We start from the raw sequence: 22005 nt of genomic DNA on the forward strand, positions 1-22005 counted from the left end.
GGTCCCGGCGCCACCGCGCAGCCCCGAGGTCAGGGGGCCGGGAGGAGCGGGACGCCCGGGCTTTGGGTGCAGGCGGCGTCAGAGGAGAGGATGCGGACGGGGGGAGCATAATCGCCTCCCCCTGTCCCAACCTTTAGCCGCCCCAGTACAGCCCCCGCTCCACCGCCCCGCCGGGCTGCGCTGTGGGTCCCCCGGGGTGCTGCGCTGAGGGTCCTCTGGGGGAAGGTTATAGGGGGACGAGTGGTGGTGGGGGAATAGTAAGAGAGGTCGCTCCGGCCAGACGTGCTCCGCAGCGAGGAAAGGGAGTTTTATTATTATTACCGTCATTATTATTATTATTATTGTTATTATTAAAAAAAAAGAAAAGTTCATTTCCTGGCGAATTTGGCAGTGTCGGGTGACGTCAGAGTCCCGGCGTCGTAGTGACTGGGGCGGTCGGGCCGGGGGAGGCCGGCTCCGGCTCCCAACCCCCAGCGCTGCCCGCCGCGGGGGCGGCTCCGGGGGCAGCAGCAGCAGCAGCAGCAGCAGCAGCAGCATCCTCGGGGCCGCCCCGCTCCCCCGCCCGCAGCCCCCCGGTGGGGCCCGGCGCAGCCCGCACGGCCCCGACCGCTCCCGTTCCCCCTGCCCCGGCCGCGCCGTCGGGCTGGAGCCGCGGCCGCTGTCCGGCGAGCGGAGGGCTGCTCTCCGCCGCGATCCCCGGGCAGGGACAGCGTCCTCGCCCCGCGCCCAGCTAGGAGGGTTGAAGGATTGCGATCAGCGCTTCCCTTTTCCCCCGAAAGCAGCGGCTGAGGAACGGGAGAGGAGCGCCTGGGAAACGGGACCTGCAGCAGAGCCCGGCGGCGTTCTGGGGAGTCGTGCCTTTCTCATTATTATTATTTTCCGCCCCCAAAGCGGACCGGGTTGTCCGCACCTTCGGGGGTGGCGGAGCCAGACCCGCGCCCCGGCTGCTGCCGCTGAACTTCACCACAAACTCCGCCGAAAACGCCTGTTGATTCGGGATGCACCTCTGCTCCCCGCCCCAAAGCACATGAGTAATTGCAAATATTAAAACAGTGATGTTTGGTTTTCGTTATTAATTATTTTAAGAAAAAAGTGTGAGAATGGAAAAAAAACCGTGTTAGAGATGTGGCAGACCCACCGCGAAGGCTGTATCCCCTCCCAGCGTCCTTGTGCCCCAGCCCGGCCCGGCTCGGCTCGGCTTGGCTATCCGGGCCCACGGTTGCCAGCCAAGCTCAGCCCGGGTCCGACCCAAACCCTGAGGGCCGGGGAGCAGGCAGGGTCCATCCCTGCCCCGCAGCCGGCCCGGCGCGGCCCCGCTGCCCGGGCCCTGCTCGTCCCGTCGGTCTCCGGGGTCGGCGCAGAGCCTCGCAATTATTTGTTTTTAATTATTTTTTCCTGATTCAGACGGTTATTTCAAACTAACGTGACCACGCTGAGGTTTGTCCCGATCCCGGCTGCGCTCTGCTGTGCCTGATTTAAGGGATTTTAGCATATTTATCTCCCCGGTGCCGATTTCCAGCCCCGGGCATCCCGGCGGCGGCGCTGGAAGTCGCGGCCCGGCGGCGGGGCAGCACCCGGCGGAGTCGGCCCCATCGCCGAGCCCTTCCCGCACTCCATCTTCGCTCGACCCCCCCGGCCCCCCCTCTCCCCACTCCGCATCCCCGCACTCCCCGGCGGGACCCCCTCTATTTTGCCGTCCCCGCCCCGCAGGGGCGTGCAGCGCCCGGGCGGGGAAAGCCCCCACGGCGCTGCAGGGCGAGGATGCTGCGAGCGGGGGAAGGGGGGCGGAGGAGGGGGTCTGCCGCGCTCCCCCCCCGGGCCGGCTCCGTTTGGGGCGGGGGTGCGGTTGGGGGCGGTGTGGGGCGGCGGGATTGGCTGGCCCGGCCGCCGGCCCTGCGCGCCCCGGCCCGTCTGCGGCGCCGCGGCCAGCTGGCGCCAGCGCTCATATAGGATGCGCGGGGATGGGACCGAGCCGGCCAGAGCAGCGGCTTTGCCATCTGAGTAACACCCTCCAGCCAACCTCCTCTGCTCCTCCGGCGCTCGCTCTGCCTTTCCCCCCTCCTCTCCCTCTTCGCTTTTTAAATTCCCCCTCCGTTCTCCCCCTCTTTGCGGCACTCGAATCCTCCACGCCGGCATCCATCGCCACCCAGCCTCCCGCGCCGGGTAAGTGTGGGGCGCGGGGGGGGGGGTCGCCGCGCCACTGCCAGGGCGCACTCGCTGCTTTCTCTAAACACCCTTTTCTCCGCTCTTCTCCTTCTCTCCCCCCTCCCTATTTCTCCCCCTCCTTTTCCTTTTGTGTCAGTTGGAGTTCTTGCTAGAACTACGCTATATTAGTTCTGCCGTTCTTCCTTTTTCACCCCGCTTTTGAAGCCAGCTGGAAAAACTCCTATTGACGTTTCTAGCGAGGGAGGGGGGGGGAAAGGAAGCTTTTCCCTTTTTTTCCTTTTTCTTTTTTTTTTCTCCTTTTTTCCTTTTTGTTTTTGGTTAAGAGTTTGAAATGGGATCTCTGTTTATTTTGTGGGGCAATGAGCAGGGAGGGAGCAAGACAAGGACTTTTGGGGAGAGGATATTTTTGGAAGGGAGGAGGGGCTCTGCTTCCCCCTCCCCATCCATGTACCTCTGGGAAAAGAAGCCGGCCGGGAGCCGGCCCGGCGAGCAGCGCACCCAGGGCTGCCGAGCTGCTAAACCCTCCCGTCTCTCCCTACAGGTGCTGCCCTGGCGCTTCCTCGGACCTGCCTACGCTACCCGCCTGTTGACAGAGGGACACGCTGACTTCGGGGGTCCTCCCCCGCGCCTCAGAGGGCGCGCTCCAGTCACCCGGCGGTGTTCTTTCTAAGAAAAGCCACCCTAATCTCTTAAAACCCACCAGGCAGCGCCAAAAGCGACCCTCCGAGCAGCACCCCCCGCCCCCACCGAGCGTAGCTCGCTCCTGGCCTGGGGGTGGGTGGGACGGGAGGCCCAAGGCCATGGAGGTGGCCACGGATCAGCCTCGCTGGATGGCCCACCACGCCGTGCTCAACGGGCAGCACCCCGAGAGCCACCACCCCGGGCTAGCTCACAACTACATGGAACCAGCGCAGCTCCTACCTCCGGATGAAGTCGACGTCTTCTTCAACCACCTGGACTCCCAGGGCAACCCTTACTACGCCAATTCCGCCCACGCCCGGGCCAGGGTCTCCTACAGCCAGGCACACGGTAAATCAGCACCCCGGCCCCTTCTCCGCCGTCTCGGCAGCGCTCCGGGCCCCGCCGTACGGGCCGCGGGTGTCCTGCGCGGGGGTGAGAAGTTTCACTCGGGGCCGCTTCGGTGTGTCGGAGCCGGGGAAAAGGAGATCGAAAACAGGATAGAAAGGCAGGCACGGGTGAATTTTAACCCTAGGGATATCTTAGGGATAGCGGAGGGGAGGGAAAGAAAGGGGGGAGGTGAGAGAGGAAGGGGAAATAGTGTGCGCACAGGCTAAAACTTCTCAGACACGGCTACTTCCCGGATGCAAAATACAAACCGATACAAACCGATTCAAACCGGCGATGGATTTTATTTGGGGATGTTTTTAGCAGCCGAAGAGAGAGCGTTACGGTAGCTCAGAAAGATAGAGCAAAAAGGGGTTTGCTGCTTATTCCCAGGAATGGGGTGGGAGGAAAGGGGGTGCCTGAGTCCCCCTCCTGCTCCCCTTGCTCCTTCTTGCCGGGCTGGCTGGTATCTCCCTCGGATGGGACAGGGCGAAGGGGCTGCTGCACCAGCCTGGCTGCTCCTCCCCGGGTTGTGAAGTCTCTCCCGCGGCCGCCTGCCCTCCGGCCGCCCGCAGACCGAGGAGCTGCCCCAGCCACGGGGAGCTGGGGTCTTCCCCGAGGCGCTCCGGGCTGAGCCGCCCCACGCTGATCCCAAACGCTCTTGTGTTTCTACAGCCCGCCTGACCGGGAGTCAAATGTGCCGGCCTCATCTTATCCACAGCCCCGGGATCCCTTGGCTGGACAGCAGCAAGGCGGCACTGTCTGCCCATCACCACAACCCCTGGACCGTCAGCCCCTTCACCAAGACACCCCTGCACCCCTCGGCGGCCGGAGCGCCTGGAGCCATCTCGGTGTACCCGGGCAGTAGCACCTCCAGCACCGCCTCCGTGTCTTCGCTCACCCCGGCCTCGCACTCCGGCTCCCACCTCTTCGGGTTCCCCCGACCCCTCCCAAGGAAGTGTCCCCAGACCCCAACTCCACCAGCGCCGCCTCCCCTTCTTCCTCTGCCGGGGCTCGGCAGGAGGACAAAGACAGCATCAAGTACCAAGTGTCGCTGTCGGAGGGATGAAGATGGAGAGCGCCAGCCCGCTCAGAAGCAGCCTCACCAGCATGGGGGCCCAGCCCTCCACCCACCACCCCATCCCCACCTACCCCTCCTACGTGCCAGCAGCCCACGACTACAGCAGCAGCCTCTTCCACCCGGGCAGCTTTCTGGGGGGCCCCGCGTCCAGCTTCACCCCCAAGCCGCGGAGCAAGGCCAGGTCCTGTTCGGGTAAGTGTCGCACCCCGTGGCTTCCCCAGCGTGTCCCGGCTGGAAGGGCCGCGCTCCCGGGGCTGCGTGCGGGTGGCTGCGCCGGCTGTTGGGGTGAGGGTGTGGGCTGCTGCGAGGTTGCGTGCTTGTGTTGGCCCTCTTCGGGACAGAAGGACAGGTGACTGCTTGGTTCTGCTTTTCTGGGTTTTTAAAACTAGGAGATGGAGCTCGGACCAGGCTCCTGTGGGTGCCAATGCACCCAGGCACTGGCCCCGGGGCGCTGAAAGGGCCGCGGGGCGCGGGACCAGGGCAGTCTGAGCCAGCAGACCACGTTGTACAAAGAGGGATTTCTATGGAGAAAGAAACCCAAACCCTTTTCCTCGGAGAAAAGGAGGCCTCGGCCTCCCGAGGGGCTCAGGCTCGACCCTGCTCCCTCAAGTCAGGCAAACCCCCATGGATGACACGTGGGGACTTCCCAGCGATAGGTATTTCTCCCTCCATAATTTCCACGTCTCTCCATTAACAACACCCAAGGCCGTAGTGCAAGATGAAAGCGAAACTTCCCTGGTCGGTCCCCTTCAGATCGCAGAGGGCCTTCTTCCCTTCGCATTTTACAAGAGCAAAAGTTCAAATATAGTTTACATACCAGTGCAAAAGACTAAGGTGTCCAGTCATTGCTAACTTACTGCGGCCTAACTTTAACCAGAAGATACTTCCTCCCCCCTCCCCCCCGCTTTTTTTTACCCTGAATCAGACATATCTCTGCTTCCAAACGATTGTCTGCAGACCTTTCCGTGTTCACAACCCTTTCTTGCATTTCTTCTAAAAGTGCAGTCCTAAATCCGCAAATTAGGCGATGAACCAAGTTTTGACCCCACTTTGAAATCGCAGTAGTTATACAGCTAGACACAAATTATGACAATTTCTATAATTCTACTGACCTTCTTGGTTTAACATTCTCACCGGTGGAAGGAAATGAACTGCAATATATTGGGGCTGAATTTAGACAGCTCTTTAAAAACAAATGGCTCTATAGGCATTTGCATATGTATTCTATTGAACATATTTGCTTATGAATACACTACATGTTTTTATTTAAGTAGACAATAATTTAGAAATGTGATCTCTTATGAGTTTTGCAACAAAAATACCAGTTATTTTACAAGCTCATCAGTACTGTTTCAAATGATTCCTCGGAGGGGAAAAAATACACTCTTTCTCTGCCATTATTTCCAGGCAGTTGCATGTATGTACACGTATGTAGTTTTTGGTAGTGCATGGAAGAGAAACTACAGGCAATTGGTAGCCCAAACCTCCTGAGTTTGGAAACTGATTCAAGATCCAGGTCTCTAAAGATAGAGGCATCCTGAGTAGCTTTTTAAAAAATTTTTATCCTGTAGCTGCTGATGATTTTTAGAAGGGGGAAGCAAGGACCTTTTTTGTTTTGTTTTACAGTTGCTTCTTTTTTTTCCCCCTCTGTAAGGGAGCTCCCAATGCAAGGAACTGGGGAAAGTTCGTGACCACTGAGTGTTTTTGTAGGAAAACTAAGACTCACGACAGGACGACTCCTGCAGCTTCCTGCCCTAGGAGGGACAAAAGCTACAAATGCAGCGCTGCAGAGCTCCCCTCATTTTTCACTCTAGACTGTGTTGTTTAAAAGCTACCCATTCCCTAGATTAAAGCAGACACAAGCCCCACTGAACTCAACATGGCCTGCTTCAGTTATTAGCAAAAAGAATTTCCTTTCCAGTTAAATACTGTAGGATTTGCATAAACTGTATTAAGAGAGATTTCTATATTAAGCAGACCTGCCCTCAAACCATCCAAGGCAAATGAACTTTTAGCAGGAAGCTTTCTGATGGAGAAACAGTTATCTAGGAGTTACATGTTGTGTTTTATTTAATACAGCCATTCTACAATGCCATGTTTATCACATTGTACTACTAACACTAATAATGAAGGTAAACTGCTCTCTACCAAATCCAAACTGGATGGTTGAAAAATCACAGAAACAGAAAAGCACTCATAAGCCTGTTTTTTACAGTAATACCCAGTGAAACTGAACTTTCTCAATGAACAGCATTAACAGCGTTTTTCTGCCTTTAGAACAAAAATCATAACCGAGTCTCTGGTATTCTGTATCCATTCCCAGTCTGCTTGGCTCTGCTTTCTCATCCTGTAGCATTTGCAACAAAAAGGAAAGTGCAAAATTGGAGGTCTTTTTGCTTAGATTTAATTCTAGAAAACCTCTGACTCGCTCTTTCAACGTGTTGTGTTTTTGCAGGTGTGTGTGCTTGTGTGCACGTGCACGGGTGTTTTTGTGGCAGGGGAACACAGGATTTCACCACCGGAGTGCAATAGATACAGGAGGGGAGTGGTGCCCAGGGCAGACTGAGGGAGTTCTCCTTGCTGAAACCATAACTTCCATCTGACACAGTACGAGTGTCACTCTTTCTCACCTTGCAGAGAGCACTGCCTGTTCCTGATCATGCCATAAAATACTCACTGGAGCCTGGGAGTTCTCGAAACACTGAGCTCCTTGCTGCATGTGCTGTAGATGTCACTGCTGTCTGATTGTGCTTAATTAACAGAATTAACACACTGTTTTGACTCCTGAAAAATGCCTAAAGGATAATGCAAAAAGACTTTGTGAATTTGTTTTTAAAGAAAGAAATCCGGTTTCTTCGTGTTTCCATTTAGAAGGCAGAGAGTGTGTGAACTGCGGAGCCACTGCTACCCCTCTCTGGAGAAGAGACGGCACCGGGCATTACCTGTGTAACGCCTGCGGGCTCTACCACAAAATGAACGGTCAAAACCGACCTCTCATTAAACCCAAGCGAAGGCTGGTAGGTGTCTCTATTTCTCCTGGGTTTGGGGATAAATAAGGCAAAAGGACCACACACAGGCACAAGTCAATCGTGCCTCATCTCTGCTCAGCCCCTGCGTGGAGCCGAGCTGTACTGTACACGGGGGTCAGTCACGGCGAGGTCACTGCCGTGCCTCGGGGCACATCTCCCCCTCCACCCCTCCGCCCCATCCCGGCTCAGACCACCGAGCCTGCCTCCGTCCCCAGCCTCCCTGCCGCTCACAGTGCATGCGGGATATCGTGTGTCTGTCTCCCCGTTTATCCTCAGATGACAGCTTTTAATTTAATTCCTCATTTATTTGGCCTCTTGGGACGGTTTGGGCACACACTGGGAGCGAAAGGGTTATGAGCATGAATGTCCTCCACCGTGTACTAAAAAAAAGTTCCAGCTCCAGAAAAGCAAAACAAATCAGATGAGTCAAAGCTACTGCTCCCTACTTAAAAATTATTTGTATAAAAGCCATGAAGTAATTTTCACTCTTATATTCTCTGGCAATATTAATATTGGTTCCCTCCCCAGACAATCCCCTACTGTTAAAAAAAAATCCTATTATTTTTCCATGGAGTCACCTATACTTTGTATTTTCATTTGACTGATTTTAAAAAAAAAGTCCTTTCTAAGCTCCTGGTAGTAGTTTCCTATCCGGATATCTGTACGTTAAAGATAAGGAAACTTTGTGTATCTGTTTCCTGACTCTAAAAGCTTTAGAGAGTTTCTATAGGCAAGCCTTGCCAGTCATGCTTGCTGTTTTGAAATTTCTAATACACTCTACTCCACAAATAATGCGTAAAATGCTAAGAATAATAAATATATTTTTTGGAGCTTTGTGATTTATGGTGCCTAAGTCTCCTAGCTATTCGTGGGCAAGTTTCAATGAGGTTTAGAGAGCAGAAAATTGGCATTACTGTTCTAACACTGGGTTGGGATACAGAAGATTTCTGTCGTGAGTCAGAATTTCAGCTATGCAAGCTTCTTAATGACTTGCCTTCTAAAGTGACTGACATATAGAAAAATGTTAAGACAACAGTGTAACATTATCGTCTCTCAGGCTCAAGTGCTTTCCAGACTGAATGGGACAGGCCATAGAGTTAAGCAGCATAGTTTAGTATCAGTAAGCCATCTCAAATATGCAAACATAGGTCTCCACCTTCCAGTGTGTTGGGAGACTGTTATACTTAGCTCACTGTGCAAAGTTTGGGGGGCACTGGAGAGGTTTTCTTTTAGTGTAGTTGTTTAAATGTTTTGTTTTGTTTTAATTGATTTACAGCTTTGTTTATTGCCCCTTTTTCCACTGTAGTTTGCTTGTTTGCGGGGGAGAGGAGATGGCCATCTTTGGGAATTTGTTCATCTGCCATGCAACAGCAAAGTAATCGTATTAATAATGTCAGTGTTTGGACGTCTGGCATTAATTGTGTTTGGGTTGCATGAGTGCATTTGCAGTAGGGGGTACCCCCTCTTTCTGCCTTTGGCCTGTTCTCACAGGCGTGTAAGGCACTGAAATATATGAGTCTCTGAGGGCCTGATTCTTGCCTAAAGCTGCTGAGCCGTCCATCAGCTTTGGGAAAGTTACAGAGGGCCATGGTGTAAATCAGGAGCAAGTGAGAACAGAACCCTGTGCTCCTTTTTGGTGAGCGGGCCGGGCTGTGTCCAGCGGCGCCAGCTCCCCACCGGGGCCGGCGAGCAGGGAGCGCACGGAGTTCTCTGGGAATCCCGCTGCCCCGGGACTGGCTCTGTGCTCACGGAGATTTGCTGTGAGCTTTGCTGCTGCTTCACCCCACGGCTCTTCATGGCTAATTGCAGAAATATCCAGGGATCAAGGCCCCTGGGGAACAACCACGATTGATACGCTCTAGGAAGTAAACTCCAATTTAAGAAAATACTGAGTTCCTCAGCATTAATTCAGTAGTACAAAATGGACTTGGTATTTTGACCACTTCTAGAGGCAGGGCTGAAGGTTTCTAATACAAAATAATTTCCCAAAATACGGGGTGCAGTTAGGCTGTCCATAACACTTTATACGTCACTGTCCATGCACAAAGGACGCTTTATTGTGGGGTCTGCTAGACAAGGGCCCATCCAGGAATCACAGCCGCCTGCTGTTCTACTTTTCCTGTTCTTGTTTTGGGACGTGGGTGAATGTTTGGGCATTTTTTCTTTCCCCTCACCTTGGTTTCAGCAGAACAATAGTTTTAGGAAAGGGTGGTGGATTTTTGGTGGTTTTGTTTAATTTTAAGACAGTTGTTTGAGGGCTTGTCAGCTAAGGAACTAAGTAGGGACAGAGGCGGCAGACGGGTCAGCGTCAGCGGAATCATTGCTGCAAGGCATGAAATTTGGTTTGCTAAATATTTAAAGAAAGTTGGAGCCAGTTTTGTTTTCTCCCTTTCACTTGTAAATGCAAACTGAATTTTCAGTGATGGCTCTGATAAATACTGCACCCAGCTAAGTAATGTGGTTAATTTTCTTTTGTGTCCACCTTTCAAGGGCCAGAGTAGGGGTAAAAATCACATTCTTAATGATTGCCTGTTTTCAAGCACAGTCCCAACATTGGCACAGACTAAATCGGAAAAAGAAAAAAGGCAAATGCTTTTTCATGATGCATTCTAGAATCCTGCAAAGGGAAAATTTGAAAAAGTCAAGAATATTTTTCCGCCCTCTAAAATTTTTGTTTGTGGAATCGGAGATTCATTGTTTCTCTCCTTACTTCCCTTGCAGACAGAGTGCCAAGGGGCTTGAAACTGCAGTTTGCATAGGAGAATATTTAAATTTAAACAAAAATGTAATGGCCATAAGACGTAAAACTGACAGCAGCTTTCCTCCAGCCCTGATGCTCTGTAAAATCTTAGTAACTAGTTCTCCCCAAACTAGATATTGAGTCCAATTTGACCTTTCTCGTGCTCTCCCTCCGCCTGGTGATACATTTTAATTTTCTTTTTCTTTTGGTTAGTCAGCGGCCAGGAGAGCAGGGACTTGTTGTGCCAACTGTCAGACAACCACCACGACCTTATGGCGACGTAATGCAAACGGGGACCCAGTTTGTAATGCCTGTGGACTCTACTATAAATTGCACAATGTGAGTATTTACTCATCTCATGTGTCGCTGCTTGCCTAGCCTGGATTGATGTCTTAACTGCATGGTGTACACTAGGCTTTTATTGGTTTCAGGGGTTTGGTTGTTGTTTTATTCCTTCCCCCCACCCCCCATCTCTAAGGTTCCCCTGGGAAGTGACAGCCGTTCTTTGTCAGCATAGTGATGCTAAGTTCAGTGACATTACAATGTATTAGCTTGGCTTCTAACGCTTGGGCAAACCAGGCAAAATAGAGCTGCCACACTTGGTTTTAACTAAGTGGGTTTTGTGTGCCGTTTCCCTCCAGAATCGGAGGCCATTCGGAATGGGCTCTGTGCAAAAATTAATCCTGATGGGCTATCTTCATTTTGACTTGTAAAAAAGTAATTATATCTAAGGCTTTGTTGTATTATTTTACTTTTTTTTAAAGAAATTAATCCTAAGCAGGAACACTTGATACGTTGGAATGTTATTTACACTGTAAGTAACAGAGGTTACTGATATACGATTGCTCATGTCTTAGGACTGAATTTGGGTCAGCATGTGCCTCCTAGTTTGATCTTCTGTTAGGAAATGAATGAGGACTGAGGGTAAGCCTACGGGAAAGAGAGTCATCAGCTGCCAAATTCAGTTCAATTTGTTTTTCATGTCTAGGGGGTTTTTTTGTGTGTGGTTTTATTAAACAAATCAATATAAACAAGTTCTGCACAGAGAAACACCATTTTTTTTGGCCAGAAAAAGGTCTCCATCCAGGAAAAACACATGGGGGCTGTCCAAATATTTTCATTTTTGCACAATAAGGTCATTTTGTCTGCATGAGCCTGATTTTCTCATTTCTTGCAGGTGAACAGGCCTCTGACCATGAAAAAGGAAGGAATTCAGACCAGGAATAGGAAAATGTCCAACAAATCAAAGAAAAGCAAGAAAGGCTCTGAGTGTTTTGAGGAACTGTCCAAGTGCATGCAGGAGAAGTCGTCTCCCTTCAGCGCTGCTGCCCTTGCCAGTCACATGGCACCCATGGGGCATTTGCCCCCTTTCAGCCACTCTGGACACATCCTACCAACACCTACCCCCATCCACCCATCTTCCAGCATCTCATTTGGACACCCACACCCATCCAGCATGGTTACAGCCATGGGATAAAACCTGATGACCAAGAGACCCACCCAGATATTAAGAACATTGGACTTTGCCTAAGATGACACCAAGTAAGACAATGTTCTGCCAAGAGGAGAATGTAGGGATGGCAAAAGGAGACCTTTGCTCCCATGTGGTTTAACTCTTAATGCTGGACTAAAACTTTGCAAGTGATGGGTCTTCTGCAGAAATGTGTAGTGGTGCCTGTAATGCACTTTGCCCCCTCAGGTATAAGGAAAAAGAACTCACCTGTTTGATACTTAATGGTCCAGCAGGAAGCAAAAGATGGCAGAAGCTGAAGGAGAAGGCTCGGAACTGGCTTTCCTTTCTTTTCTCTCTTTGTTATTACTGTGAATATTGTAAAGAGATATAAGCAGCCTCCCAGGATGGAATTGGTTCACTGGAAGCCAGACATGCTGGATTTCTATTGCGGACTTTGTTTGGGATGGGAAAAAAAAAAGAAGAAAAAAAGCCCCCGAAAAAAAAAGAAAGAAAAAAAAAAAAGAAAACAAAAAAGAAAGAAAAGGACTTCTTTATTAAACTGTAATTTTTAAAATCAGACACAAAGTCATATTTATTTTGTTTTCCACAAAAAGCCTCAGCCCCTCTGATTGCATGTTTTTGTGCTGTCATTTGCAATGGCTACCCTGTAAGAAAAGCTGCCTTCAAAACAAGGAGGAAAGGAGGAGAGGGGAAATGTACTCGACAGCCCTCTTGGATTAGCTCCATCTATCTTCCATACCAAAGTTACTAGCAAGGGGGAAAAGATTGTGAGGGCGAGGAACAAAGCAAAAATGTAGCCGTAATATGGGATTTTAATATGCCCAAGATGGTGATTATTTTGACACAATTCCTTCATTCTTCTCCCTAACATGAAAGATTTATTTTAAAAAAGAGCCCCTCTCCCAACTACCCTATTGTTCCTCAAACCAGACAACCTAGGTCAGACAAACTGTTGGGGAAAACTTTGGGGAAGGCAATCCTGCACTAGCAAGGGGTGAGATACAGGCATTTACCAAAACTGTGTCGCAGCTAAGTTCTAGCACAGCCAAAACCATCACGGGGCACAAAAACCATCCTGCTCCCAGACTTCAGAGGTTGAAGCATTTTGTTCTGTTGTGTTGGCAGCTGTCGCTTAAAAATGCAGATTAGCTGCTTGGGTAAACTTTGGGCAGTGTGGCCACCATGTCCACACGCAGCCAGCGCGTGCTGTCTCAGGCATCCAGGCCCCGGTGGACTTCACAGGGAGGAAGGGCAGAAATGAGGTTGAGATCACTGGAGAGGGGAAAAAGAGAGACAATCAGTTTGAGCTTCACACATCCGTCAAATCCCAGACACAGCGACAGCTGATGAGGGGAAAGCATCGTTCTAAGGGGAACGTCTGTTTTCCGTAGCGGATTTTATATGGAAAAAAAAAAAGAAGAAAAAAATAAATTTAAATCTCCCGTTATTAAACCGTATTGTACGTAAATGACCGAAAACAAAGCTATTGCCAATGTGAAGTGTATTCTATTGATTGTTATGATCTGATGCCTCTCGTGAACACAAGCTCCAGTATAACATACAGTGTACATATTTAGCTATACTTCTGATGAAAATGCCCCAATGAACAGAGGGGTTTGATAATGTAAACCACGTAAGCTTAACTCTGTGACAAGCTTTTTATTTTATTTTTCTAAATTTTAACTATTTTGTTGTTGGGTTTTTCTTTTTTTTTTTTTTTTTTTTGGATCAAGCCAAATTGTATCTTTACTGCAAAAGTCCTGCTTTAAAGAAAAAAACAGAATGAAACAAAAAATGGATGTATGTAAATTTTTTTTAAACCTGTAATTCTAGTATTTTATAATTAAGAACCAAGCAGCCATGAAAATCCTGCTTTCCTCCTTTTTTTTGGTCTGCGTAGGCATATAGGTGCACTTTGTAAAGAAGTGGAAATATATGGGAAACTAAATTGGTTGGGAGAAATCATATGAATTTTTAATCTACTGAGGTAAAAAATTAGGTCCTTTTTACTTTTTACCTTTTACAATGGTACAGTTGTACATTATTTGTACCCAACTCAAATTTCTGTAGGATTTGGGCAGAGGGGAAGGGATGTGGGTGAAAGACAGGGATTACTGATACAGTTGACAAAGTGCAATATATTGTCAGTCACTGCAGCATAGACAACAGCAGTTGAGATTTAAATTATTTTGTACTTGTATCAGCATAAAATTCTTCAGTATTTTCTGTTTTTATTTTAATTTTTATTTTGCTTATTTTTGGATTAGTGAACTAAGTTATTGTTAATTATGTACAACATGTTTATATATTGTCTGTAAAAAGTGTATGCTTTCCTCATATTCCTTCAAGGTGAATATTGCTAAGAATAATAAAATACCTTTTTTGTGAAACTACCTGTGCTCTGCTTCATGTCATAAAAGCTGCTTTTAGTAGGGAGAGAGGAAAAATTATTGTCATTGTTGCCAGTAGAATTATTAGCTAATACTTTATGCAGAACACTTATTGATATTTCAAAAACCTAACAGGGTAGGACAAAAAAAGGTAGTTAAAGAATGATTTAGTATTAGAAGCACAGGTACAAAAGCTCATTCTCCAGTGTTTTGGGGTGACGAGGTCATGCAGTTAAGTGCGCTAAAGTTTCTAAGCTAGTTTAAAATTTGAGGCAGCAGCCGCATTGTAGATGATGAACTGTGGTTTCTCTTGAGTTTTTTTTGTGCTGTTTCTCTTAAAGTGTTTGGAGAAACGCTTTTACATTAAAAACACATTTTAAAAGCACTGTAAACGCAGAAAAGTGGCCAGCTGCTTAATGGGTTTCAAGGCAGGACCTGTATTAGGCCAGAGAAAGTTCTCCAAAGGAGCACTCTCAAACTGGAAACCTGTTTCTTGCCATTTGTCATTATCAGTGGCGTGAAGGGAGCAAGGGGAGATGGCCAGCCTGGAGCTGCTCAGTGCTGCCCTGGGAACAAGGGCTGCAGCCGTGGGTGCAGGGTGTGTGCACATGGGCTGGCATGTGAGGATGGAGAAAAGCTCTTACCAAACAGATCTTCCCATGACCAAAAATTTTGCAGCTGCTTTCATCACACAGTCGAGTCTGACCCACACAGGGAGCTCCTTGGGGTCTTACAAAGTGAAGCAAAGTCACCCTGCCACACGCAGGGGTGGGCACTGCTGCTGCTGCAACAATATTTTCAAGAAAATTGCTAATGAACTTTGGGTTTCCTCCTTTGACCCTCTGGGAAATGTGTCTCACTTCTGTGGAAACCAGCTTGGGGATAACTCTTTACTCATTAAGGAAAAAATAACCTGAGTTCCTTTTTCAGTGTGTGTGTGTGTAAATTCCAGCCCTTTCTAGCAGTGCCTCTTTCCCCCTGCAGCCTCCTGCCCAGCCCTGGTTGCAAGCCCTGCTTGTGAATACCACAGAGTCGCAGCAGCTCTCGATGTGCTGAAGGAAGAACACACAACTGGGACGAGGCCTTCCCGCATCATTTCAGACGAGTTAATCATCTCTCCAACTTGTTCAGCAAGGCTTAGTGCAAACACCCATTAAAAAAAAAAAAAAAGAGGCAGTTTATAGCATACCGTGCAAGCTTCATTTAAAAAGAAACATGTTCTTTTTCAGACAGGTTTAAAACAGGGTTATAACTAATCTCAGCTCTCTCCCTCCATCTTTGAATATCTGAGAAAGCAGAACTAGCGACATCTCTTTAAAACATAGAATAATCAAGCTGTTAGCTTTGGTTGCACAGCACACATCCCATTCAGGTTGTGAGGGTGGCTTACCTGGGGGCTGCCTCTCTGCCGGTATTTTGCTGGTTTGGTGGGATCTGCTGACAGAACTGGGGCCACGATCCATCAGGCTGTCGGGAGGGGTGCTGCATCCCCCTGCGCCTGGAGGAGCGTGCCTCTCTGAGCGGGGGCTTCAGCAGTTCCTGCAACACAGATAATAAATAATCCCGTGTTTGTCAGGTGGCACTAATCTGAGAAAGATCAAACCATCTCTCTGCAATGTGTGTATCGTGTTTGTCTCCAGACATTTTGCATAGCAGAAGAAAAACAAACAGCAGGGAATGGAAATGGAGCAAGTGTGTAAAGTTCAACGTAAAGTGTAAGCACAGAACAGATATCGAGGCAACAAACTGGGATTTATAGTCCTTTCACTACTACCAAACACGGGGGGACAGGCTTTTTGTGAGGGGGGAACCCTGACATTACTTGCCTTTGGTTCCTGTTGTTGGGATTATTGTTTTAAGCCGTGCTTAATTGTCATGTCTCCACGGCCACATCAAAAGCCAAGAAGATTAGGTTACAGGGAGTGTTTGATGTCAAAATACAAAATAAATAAAAGGAAAGCTGAAAAGGTACTATATTTTCCATGATGTTTAGTGAGGTTTTTGCTTCAAACATCCCTTTTTATTATTATTATTTTGCAAATGTTGCACTTTTAGTGACAAGACATCATTTACTTACTTTCAAATGACTCCAGTGCTTTCCTGCAACAGCTCAAAAGGGTTAATATCCCCTCTTTGATGGCAAACATGGTATAATTAACGCAAACTTCTTAAGTATCCTGGTGACCTGTAGATGGCCACATGAGAATTTTGTTATTTACTGACTTGCCAAACGTTTATTGCTTATAGCAGGACAAGTGGGAAGCAGGCATTAATTTTGATGCTGTTATCTGTGATTGCATGTAAAGTTCATAGCAGAGAGTGCCTATATGTCAACTGCAATTAAGCATTTTCCCAGGTTTTTAAAAATTAATTTCACATTGGTGGAGGGAGTTGGAGTGGCAGATTTACAAACTGAATTCCTGCCCATCCTCAGAGCAGGCGTGACACATCCAGACACAGGACAACTTCCCCTTACCTGCAGGCTGCAAAAGAAAACAGTCTGGCGCCATGGAGCATTTGATCCTTGGCTTCTCCGCAGAGACAGTCAAATCAGTACCAACTGTGGCAGGGCAGAGAGGGAGATTTTGTGGAGTGGCATCTCCCCTTGGAAATTAGCCTGAAAAACAACCAAAATGAAGCCAAGAGTGGCTATCAGGTGAGTATGTTCATTTATCACCAACCTGGACTGGATTAGAATGCATGACCTAGAAGTAAAATGCTTTGTTTAGTCCAACTCCCTGGGCCATCTGGTCCTTGCAAGTAAACATTTCTAAGTGAGATTAAGTGACTGTTCTTTAAGCATGGTGATATGAGTGCAAACCAGGCTGCTCTGGGTCTAACAGATCAAACCTCAGCATCAGGGCAGCCGACTGGTGCCAATTCAGAGACACCATTTGCCGGAACAGCTTTGGGTGCAATTCTCCATGGTGCCGGCTTTGCAGTCAATCCTGGTGGTTCAGTCTGATGTGTCTATGTCAGATCCAGAGCCTGTCCTAAATCCAGGGCTCACATTGCACCAACGTGCTGCTGGGAGGTCGAGGACCCCCATCAGAGGGAACTTATGGGAGACACTGCAGAACTGCCCTGCATTTGCAGTAAGAACTAAGTTGCATTTCTGAGCACCAAAAGTGCATCTCAACAAAATGCGGTCGCAGGGTGAGAGATAACAGCAGAGAAAACATCCAGCAGGCAGAAAGACAATAGAGAACTAATCCCTCCTTCAGAAAAAGGCTTCAACATACCACAGAGGGAGGGAACTGCTACTGTTTGGTCTATAAAAACCTGAATCAGGGAAGTATAATGTTAACCTAGCCTGTGCAGCAGTGCCAGGCAGAAACCAGCCACCTGCCTGTATCCTGCACGCGCCTCTCTCTGTGGTTCTGCACTCTGGGCTGCAGGGAGTTATCTGGGGGAAAGTTGACTCTGGCTCAGGAGGGTCAAGAGCCTGTGTAAATCATTTGGAGTTGGGCCTATCAATGCCAGAGTGTGAACATGGACCCTTGTTTCTTCTAAACACTTCAGTGCTTCACCAGAGTCTTCCCCAGTGCTTTTATTTTCCTTTGGCTCTTGATTCAGGTCCTGCCTGTTCTCTGTCGTGCAGAGAGTACATGGCAGATTTCTTTACCTGGGACATTTTATTGTCTATTTTGGTTGTGATGTTTTATCTCTGGTTCTTTAATTCACTCCCACTTGCCCACATTGGCATTCTGGTGGCAGGTTATCCTGCCAGGGTGATTTCAAGGCAATCCCTACTGGATTTTGCTGTAAAATTCAGATCAATTTACCATCTCCTGCTTTAATTCAGCCCATCCATTATTTTCTTATTCTTTTCTTTTTTGTAGATCCTTGAAAAATTTGAAAGTAAAACCACACAATTTGGAGAGTTAATTATAGAAAGAACTAGATGAACAAAAAGGAACAGACCAAAATCCTTCACGTAACCTTTGAGCCCACAGGCACTCTGGACTGCACACTATTTTTCTCTTTCCAAGCATTACTCCCACTGGCACATGAAAGATGTTCTCGATGAAAAAGCACATCTCTGGAGGCAGACCACTGCCTGACTGGTGCCAGGACTCACCCCATTCCCTCACACACTCACTTTCTGATAAAAAGCAGAATTACAGCGCTCCATGCCTCAGTTTACCCATGCAAAGCAGGCATGAAGAAGACATAACCTGCCCTATCAGCTATATACAAGTGTCAACTTGCTCCAGCCTAGCAAACTTCAGGGCAAGTTCTGACAAATGTCAGCATGTGGTGTGCACTGATAGGCACAGGGAAAGGGCACAACACTCTCTAGGTTAGAGACTCCTCCCTGCCTTTTCTGTGGAGCTGCTGCATGGCTGTTACCACCTCCATAGAGCTGTTTGTGGCACAAATGACACACTGGAGACATTAGTCACTGGAGTGCATCCCCCGGCTGATTCCAAGCGCTGACCGCGCGCACTCACGGAGAGCCCCACGCACACACAGAGCCGCACGCAGCGCCTCCAGCCCCGGCCCATTGTGAAGCAGCCCTTTCGCCATCTCCCATGCTGTCAGCCCCTGACCTTCCTTTCACATGCTCTAATGGTCACTGGAACACTGCGGAGAGAACACAGTCCGGGTATTAAATAGCCTTAATTTGTCTCCAGGCCTTTCCCCCTCCTCCCCCTTACCTCAGTCTCCTGCGACTTAACGTTTAAAACAGCTGAAGTTTAGAACAAATCAAAGCTCCCAATAGGCCCAGATTGTCTAAATACGGAAAACAGGAAGTGAGTAACCTTCAACGGGAAATTGTTCATCCGATGGAGGCCAAGACCCAAGGCCCGGTGCTTTGCAGTCCTGCCCCAGCCCAGCAGACACAGCGTGTACCGAGCAGACACCGGGAGCTTGGCAGGAGGGAGCGGCTGGGGGGAACTTTTGCTTCTCTTGCGGTCATGTTGGCTGCTTCAAGAAAGGAGATGGTGTTTGTGTCCGTACAGAACAGAAGAAGGGCAGTTGGGAGGGTTATTTTTAAGAAGACTGGGGATGGGACGGAGAAGGAGACAAAGGTTGGAAGGAAAAACAGAAAAGATGCGTGAATCCAAACTAAAACTGTCTCTTGCTTCCTATGAGAGTGAAGATGGCAAGAGAGCAGTGCAAATGGCTTGGGCTGTTTCCAGAAGGGCGGGGAGAGATTTTGTGTGACAGCCCACTTGATGATGAAAGGAGAACACTTCATTTCCTAGGCAGTGAGAATAATAATTTCTTTTTGTTGAGTAATGTGCCTGCTTTCCCCCACCAGGAAAGATCCCAAATTATTTTACCAGCTGTTTATCTAAGGCTTATATTATTCACTCCTGAATTGCAACCATTAGTGGGGTGGAACACAGCAGCTGTTTAACAACTCAAAACAATGCCCCTTTTTTAGAGAAGGTCATATTAAGATCCTCTCTAACTGAAGGTGAACTTCTTGCTACGTGCTGCATCCACTGGAATAAAGCTTTGCTCACAATTACACTTCTGCCAGAGTCACCAAACTGCCAAAGAAACTAGGATGCATGCCTGAGTTCTTCCACTCCAACTCTGGACAGGGCTAATGAACCATCTACCACAAAGGCCCCTGGGTCATAGGCAACCTTCTTCTGACCCCCTTGGAACTTGCACCTGTGCTCATATGCCAGTTTTGCTCGGGGCAGCTCATGGGATAAGCACCAGCAATGAAGCCTGGTCTCCAATTTGAGAAACAGGCAGACAAAAAAAAGTCATGGTTTGGTATGGAGTATGGCACCATTGTCAAGGAGATGGGGGTTGTTTGGTCCTGTCCTGGTTTCTTGCCTCAGGACTGGGAGTACTACAGGTGAAGGGCACTCCTGGGCAGATACGCACACATGGGACAGTCTCCAGAGGACATTCATGCAGAAAACACAGCTGGAATCAGACCTGCCTGACTGGGATGCTGCACCTCTGCAAAGACTGGGGCTACAGACAAACGTACAGCAATGGTAACTGTTGTGTCTTTTGAGGAAGACAAGCTAGAGATGAAGCTTCTAGATAGATCTCTTTGCTGCAGAATTTCAAATGTTGTGCTGAAATTACCCCTTAAAAATATTTTTAAAATATTGGGTTTAGGCAGAAATATTTTCCCTCTTACTCCTACAGTCTTTTTCTGTAAAGATTTCCCCAGCTTTCTTGTGGTTTATATAGGCATGTAAAATGGGACTCGTCGCATTTGCTTCACAGAGATTTTCTCTCTTGCATAAAGATGAAGTCTAGTTGGTTGTTTTGCTAGCAAACCAGCTGGCTGGGAGAAAGATGCTCTTAATCAAACAGCCTCGATGCCTCTCTGGAGAGAACTCTGTCTTTTTTCCCATCACAACAGGTTTCTTCTTTGTTCTCTGGTGGGCAGGTGTTGTCCCTGTGGGATGTGAAAAAGGGCAGGCTCTGATCCCATTAAAGATAGCCCCATTGGTAATAGATCAGAGGGGCATCCCTAGGTTGTGGGAGAGTATGCCTGTCTTGCTTCACTGGCTAGTGAATAATAGAGCTGGCTCTCAATGATACTTGCAGGGTTTTTAACAGGAGTCCTGTTCTCCAGAGGGACAATGAAAGGGAAAGGAACCCAGAGAGTGATGGCTGTGTCTGGCATTGCCAGAAATCACAGCTGGTCCTGCAAGTGATGGGAACGGGGACAATGCCTCTACCCAGGAAAGATGCAAAGAAATGCTGCCCCACTGCATTATCTTCTTGCTTTACTCTCTTTCCCCACCAATTCCACAGCAAACTGACTTTGAGGGGTATGAAAGTGAATTTTGCTCCAGTGGAAGGCAAGACATGGATAACCCCCGAGACAGAAAGACTGCTGTAACCCCTGATCTCAGCCCCTCCTTGGACCTTCCATCTCGAGGGTTACAGCAGCTCTGATCTGACTTCCTGGGAAGGAAGATTGGGTGTGTGCACTAAAGGAGGTCAGGGAGCTCCAAACCACATCCCTGGCCTGAATGAGGTGGTCAGGGAACCAGGGCTGTGGCTTGCCCAGTGGAGCCTGTCTGCCTGCAGTCCAGACATAGCATGGAGTAGCTGTTTTTCTTCTGAACTTGTGCTCAGAAGAACTGAGATAGCAGCAAGGACCTCCCATGCATTTCCTTCTTCTGTGCTTTCTAAAATCCTCCAGGAGGCGAGTGTGCTGTGCCCAGGACATTCAGACTCCTGAGATTTAGAACAGGCTCCATACCTGCTTAACTCAGAGCCCTACTGTCTGTGCCTGCTCAGTTAAGGAAGGATTTTTCTACATCATGTAGGGTTGTGGCAATCCATTAATCTGTGTTAGTGCACGCCTTGGACATGGTCACATGTGAAGAACAGAAACTTGCATCTGGATACATGCAGCAGGCAAAATATGCAGCTCTGATTGCAAACCATACCATAGGCACGTTCCTGAAGTATGCACCAGCACTATGGGCCCAGAGGCTTGTCCATATAAGCCACAGCTCTTACAGACAATGTGTCCAGGCACAGGCCTTGTGAATTTCCTTTCTTTGTCAAGATCCCTGGGGCCAGAGTCATTCCAGCTCCAGCAAAGCTGTTCAGGAGGGACACACACCTGCCCAGCAAAGGTCCTGCACCACAGAGCTAACCCTGAGCTCCTGACTCAATGCCCAGGAAAGCAGCCACTTTGGGCAGAGTCTCACTGGGGTAAGTTTTGAACACTGCCTTCATGGGACCCTGCACAACTCGGAACTCAACAGTGGCTGCACTCAGTGTTGTCAGGACTGATAAGAACAGAGATGGTACTGGAATGTTAGACAGCTGTCTATATTTTAACACAATCTTTTAACTTTCTTTTCCTATGTTCTTCCTTAGTGTCACTTGGAAATTACACTCCTTTTGCCTTATGTACTCTGCACCTTTTCGACATCTTTTCATCTGCACCCTCTTCCTTGCTGCTCTCTTTCTGATGGTTCACTCTCTCATTTACACATTCGCTGAATTTACCTCTGTGGCTCACAAACCACCCAGAATCCTTTAAATCCTCTAGGTCCTGGGAAGACTGGTCATTCTCCTTGTGAAGCCACTGGTTCAGGCCACTCCACTTG

At 48.6% G+C, this 22005-nt stretch overlaps 1 protein-coding gene and 1 long non-coding RNA gene across 2 annotated transcripts; one reads left to right on the forward strand and one right to left on the reverse strand.

Moving 5' to 3' along the window:
• Positions 1 to 1901: 1901 nt before the first annotated feature.
• On the forward strand, positions 1902 to 12064 carry GATA2 (GATA binding protein 2). The gene is given in 8 exon segments (XM_039559173.1): positions 1902 to 2163; positions 2708 to 3195; positions 3907 to 4164; positions 4167 to 4292; positions 4295 to 4504; positions 7184 to 7329; positions 10295 to 10420; positions 11259 to 12064. Coding segments are annotated over 7 exon segments (1395 nt in total). The 5' UTR covers positions 1902 to 2163; positions 2708 to 2966; the 3' UTR covers positions 11559 to 12064.
• A 1185-nt stretch (positions 12065 to 13249) lies between these two features.
• Positions 13250 to 18748, reverse strand: LOC109143366. Its single transcript, XR_002043489.2, has 4 exons — positions 18607 to 18748; positions 16422 to 16562; positions 15336 to 15484; positions 13250 to 15081 (listed from the first exon to the last, which is right to left on the reverse strand). It is a non-coding gene; the product is annotated as an uncharacterized LOC109143366 (long non-coding RNA).
• Positions 18749 to 22005: the final 3257 nt, after the last annotated feature.

This window comes from Corvus cornix, chromosome 12 (assembly GCF_000738735.6).
Source record: "Corvus cornix cornix isolate S_Up_H32 chromosome 12, ASM73873v5, whole genome shotgun sequence".
In the NCBI taxonomy this organism is placed as follows: Eukaryota; Metazoa; Chordata; class Aves; order Passeriformes; family Corvidae; genus Corvus; species Corvus cornix.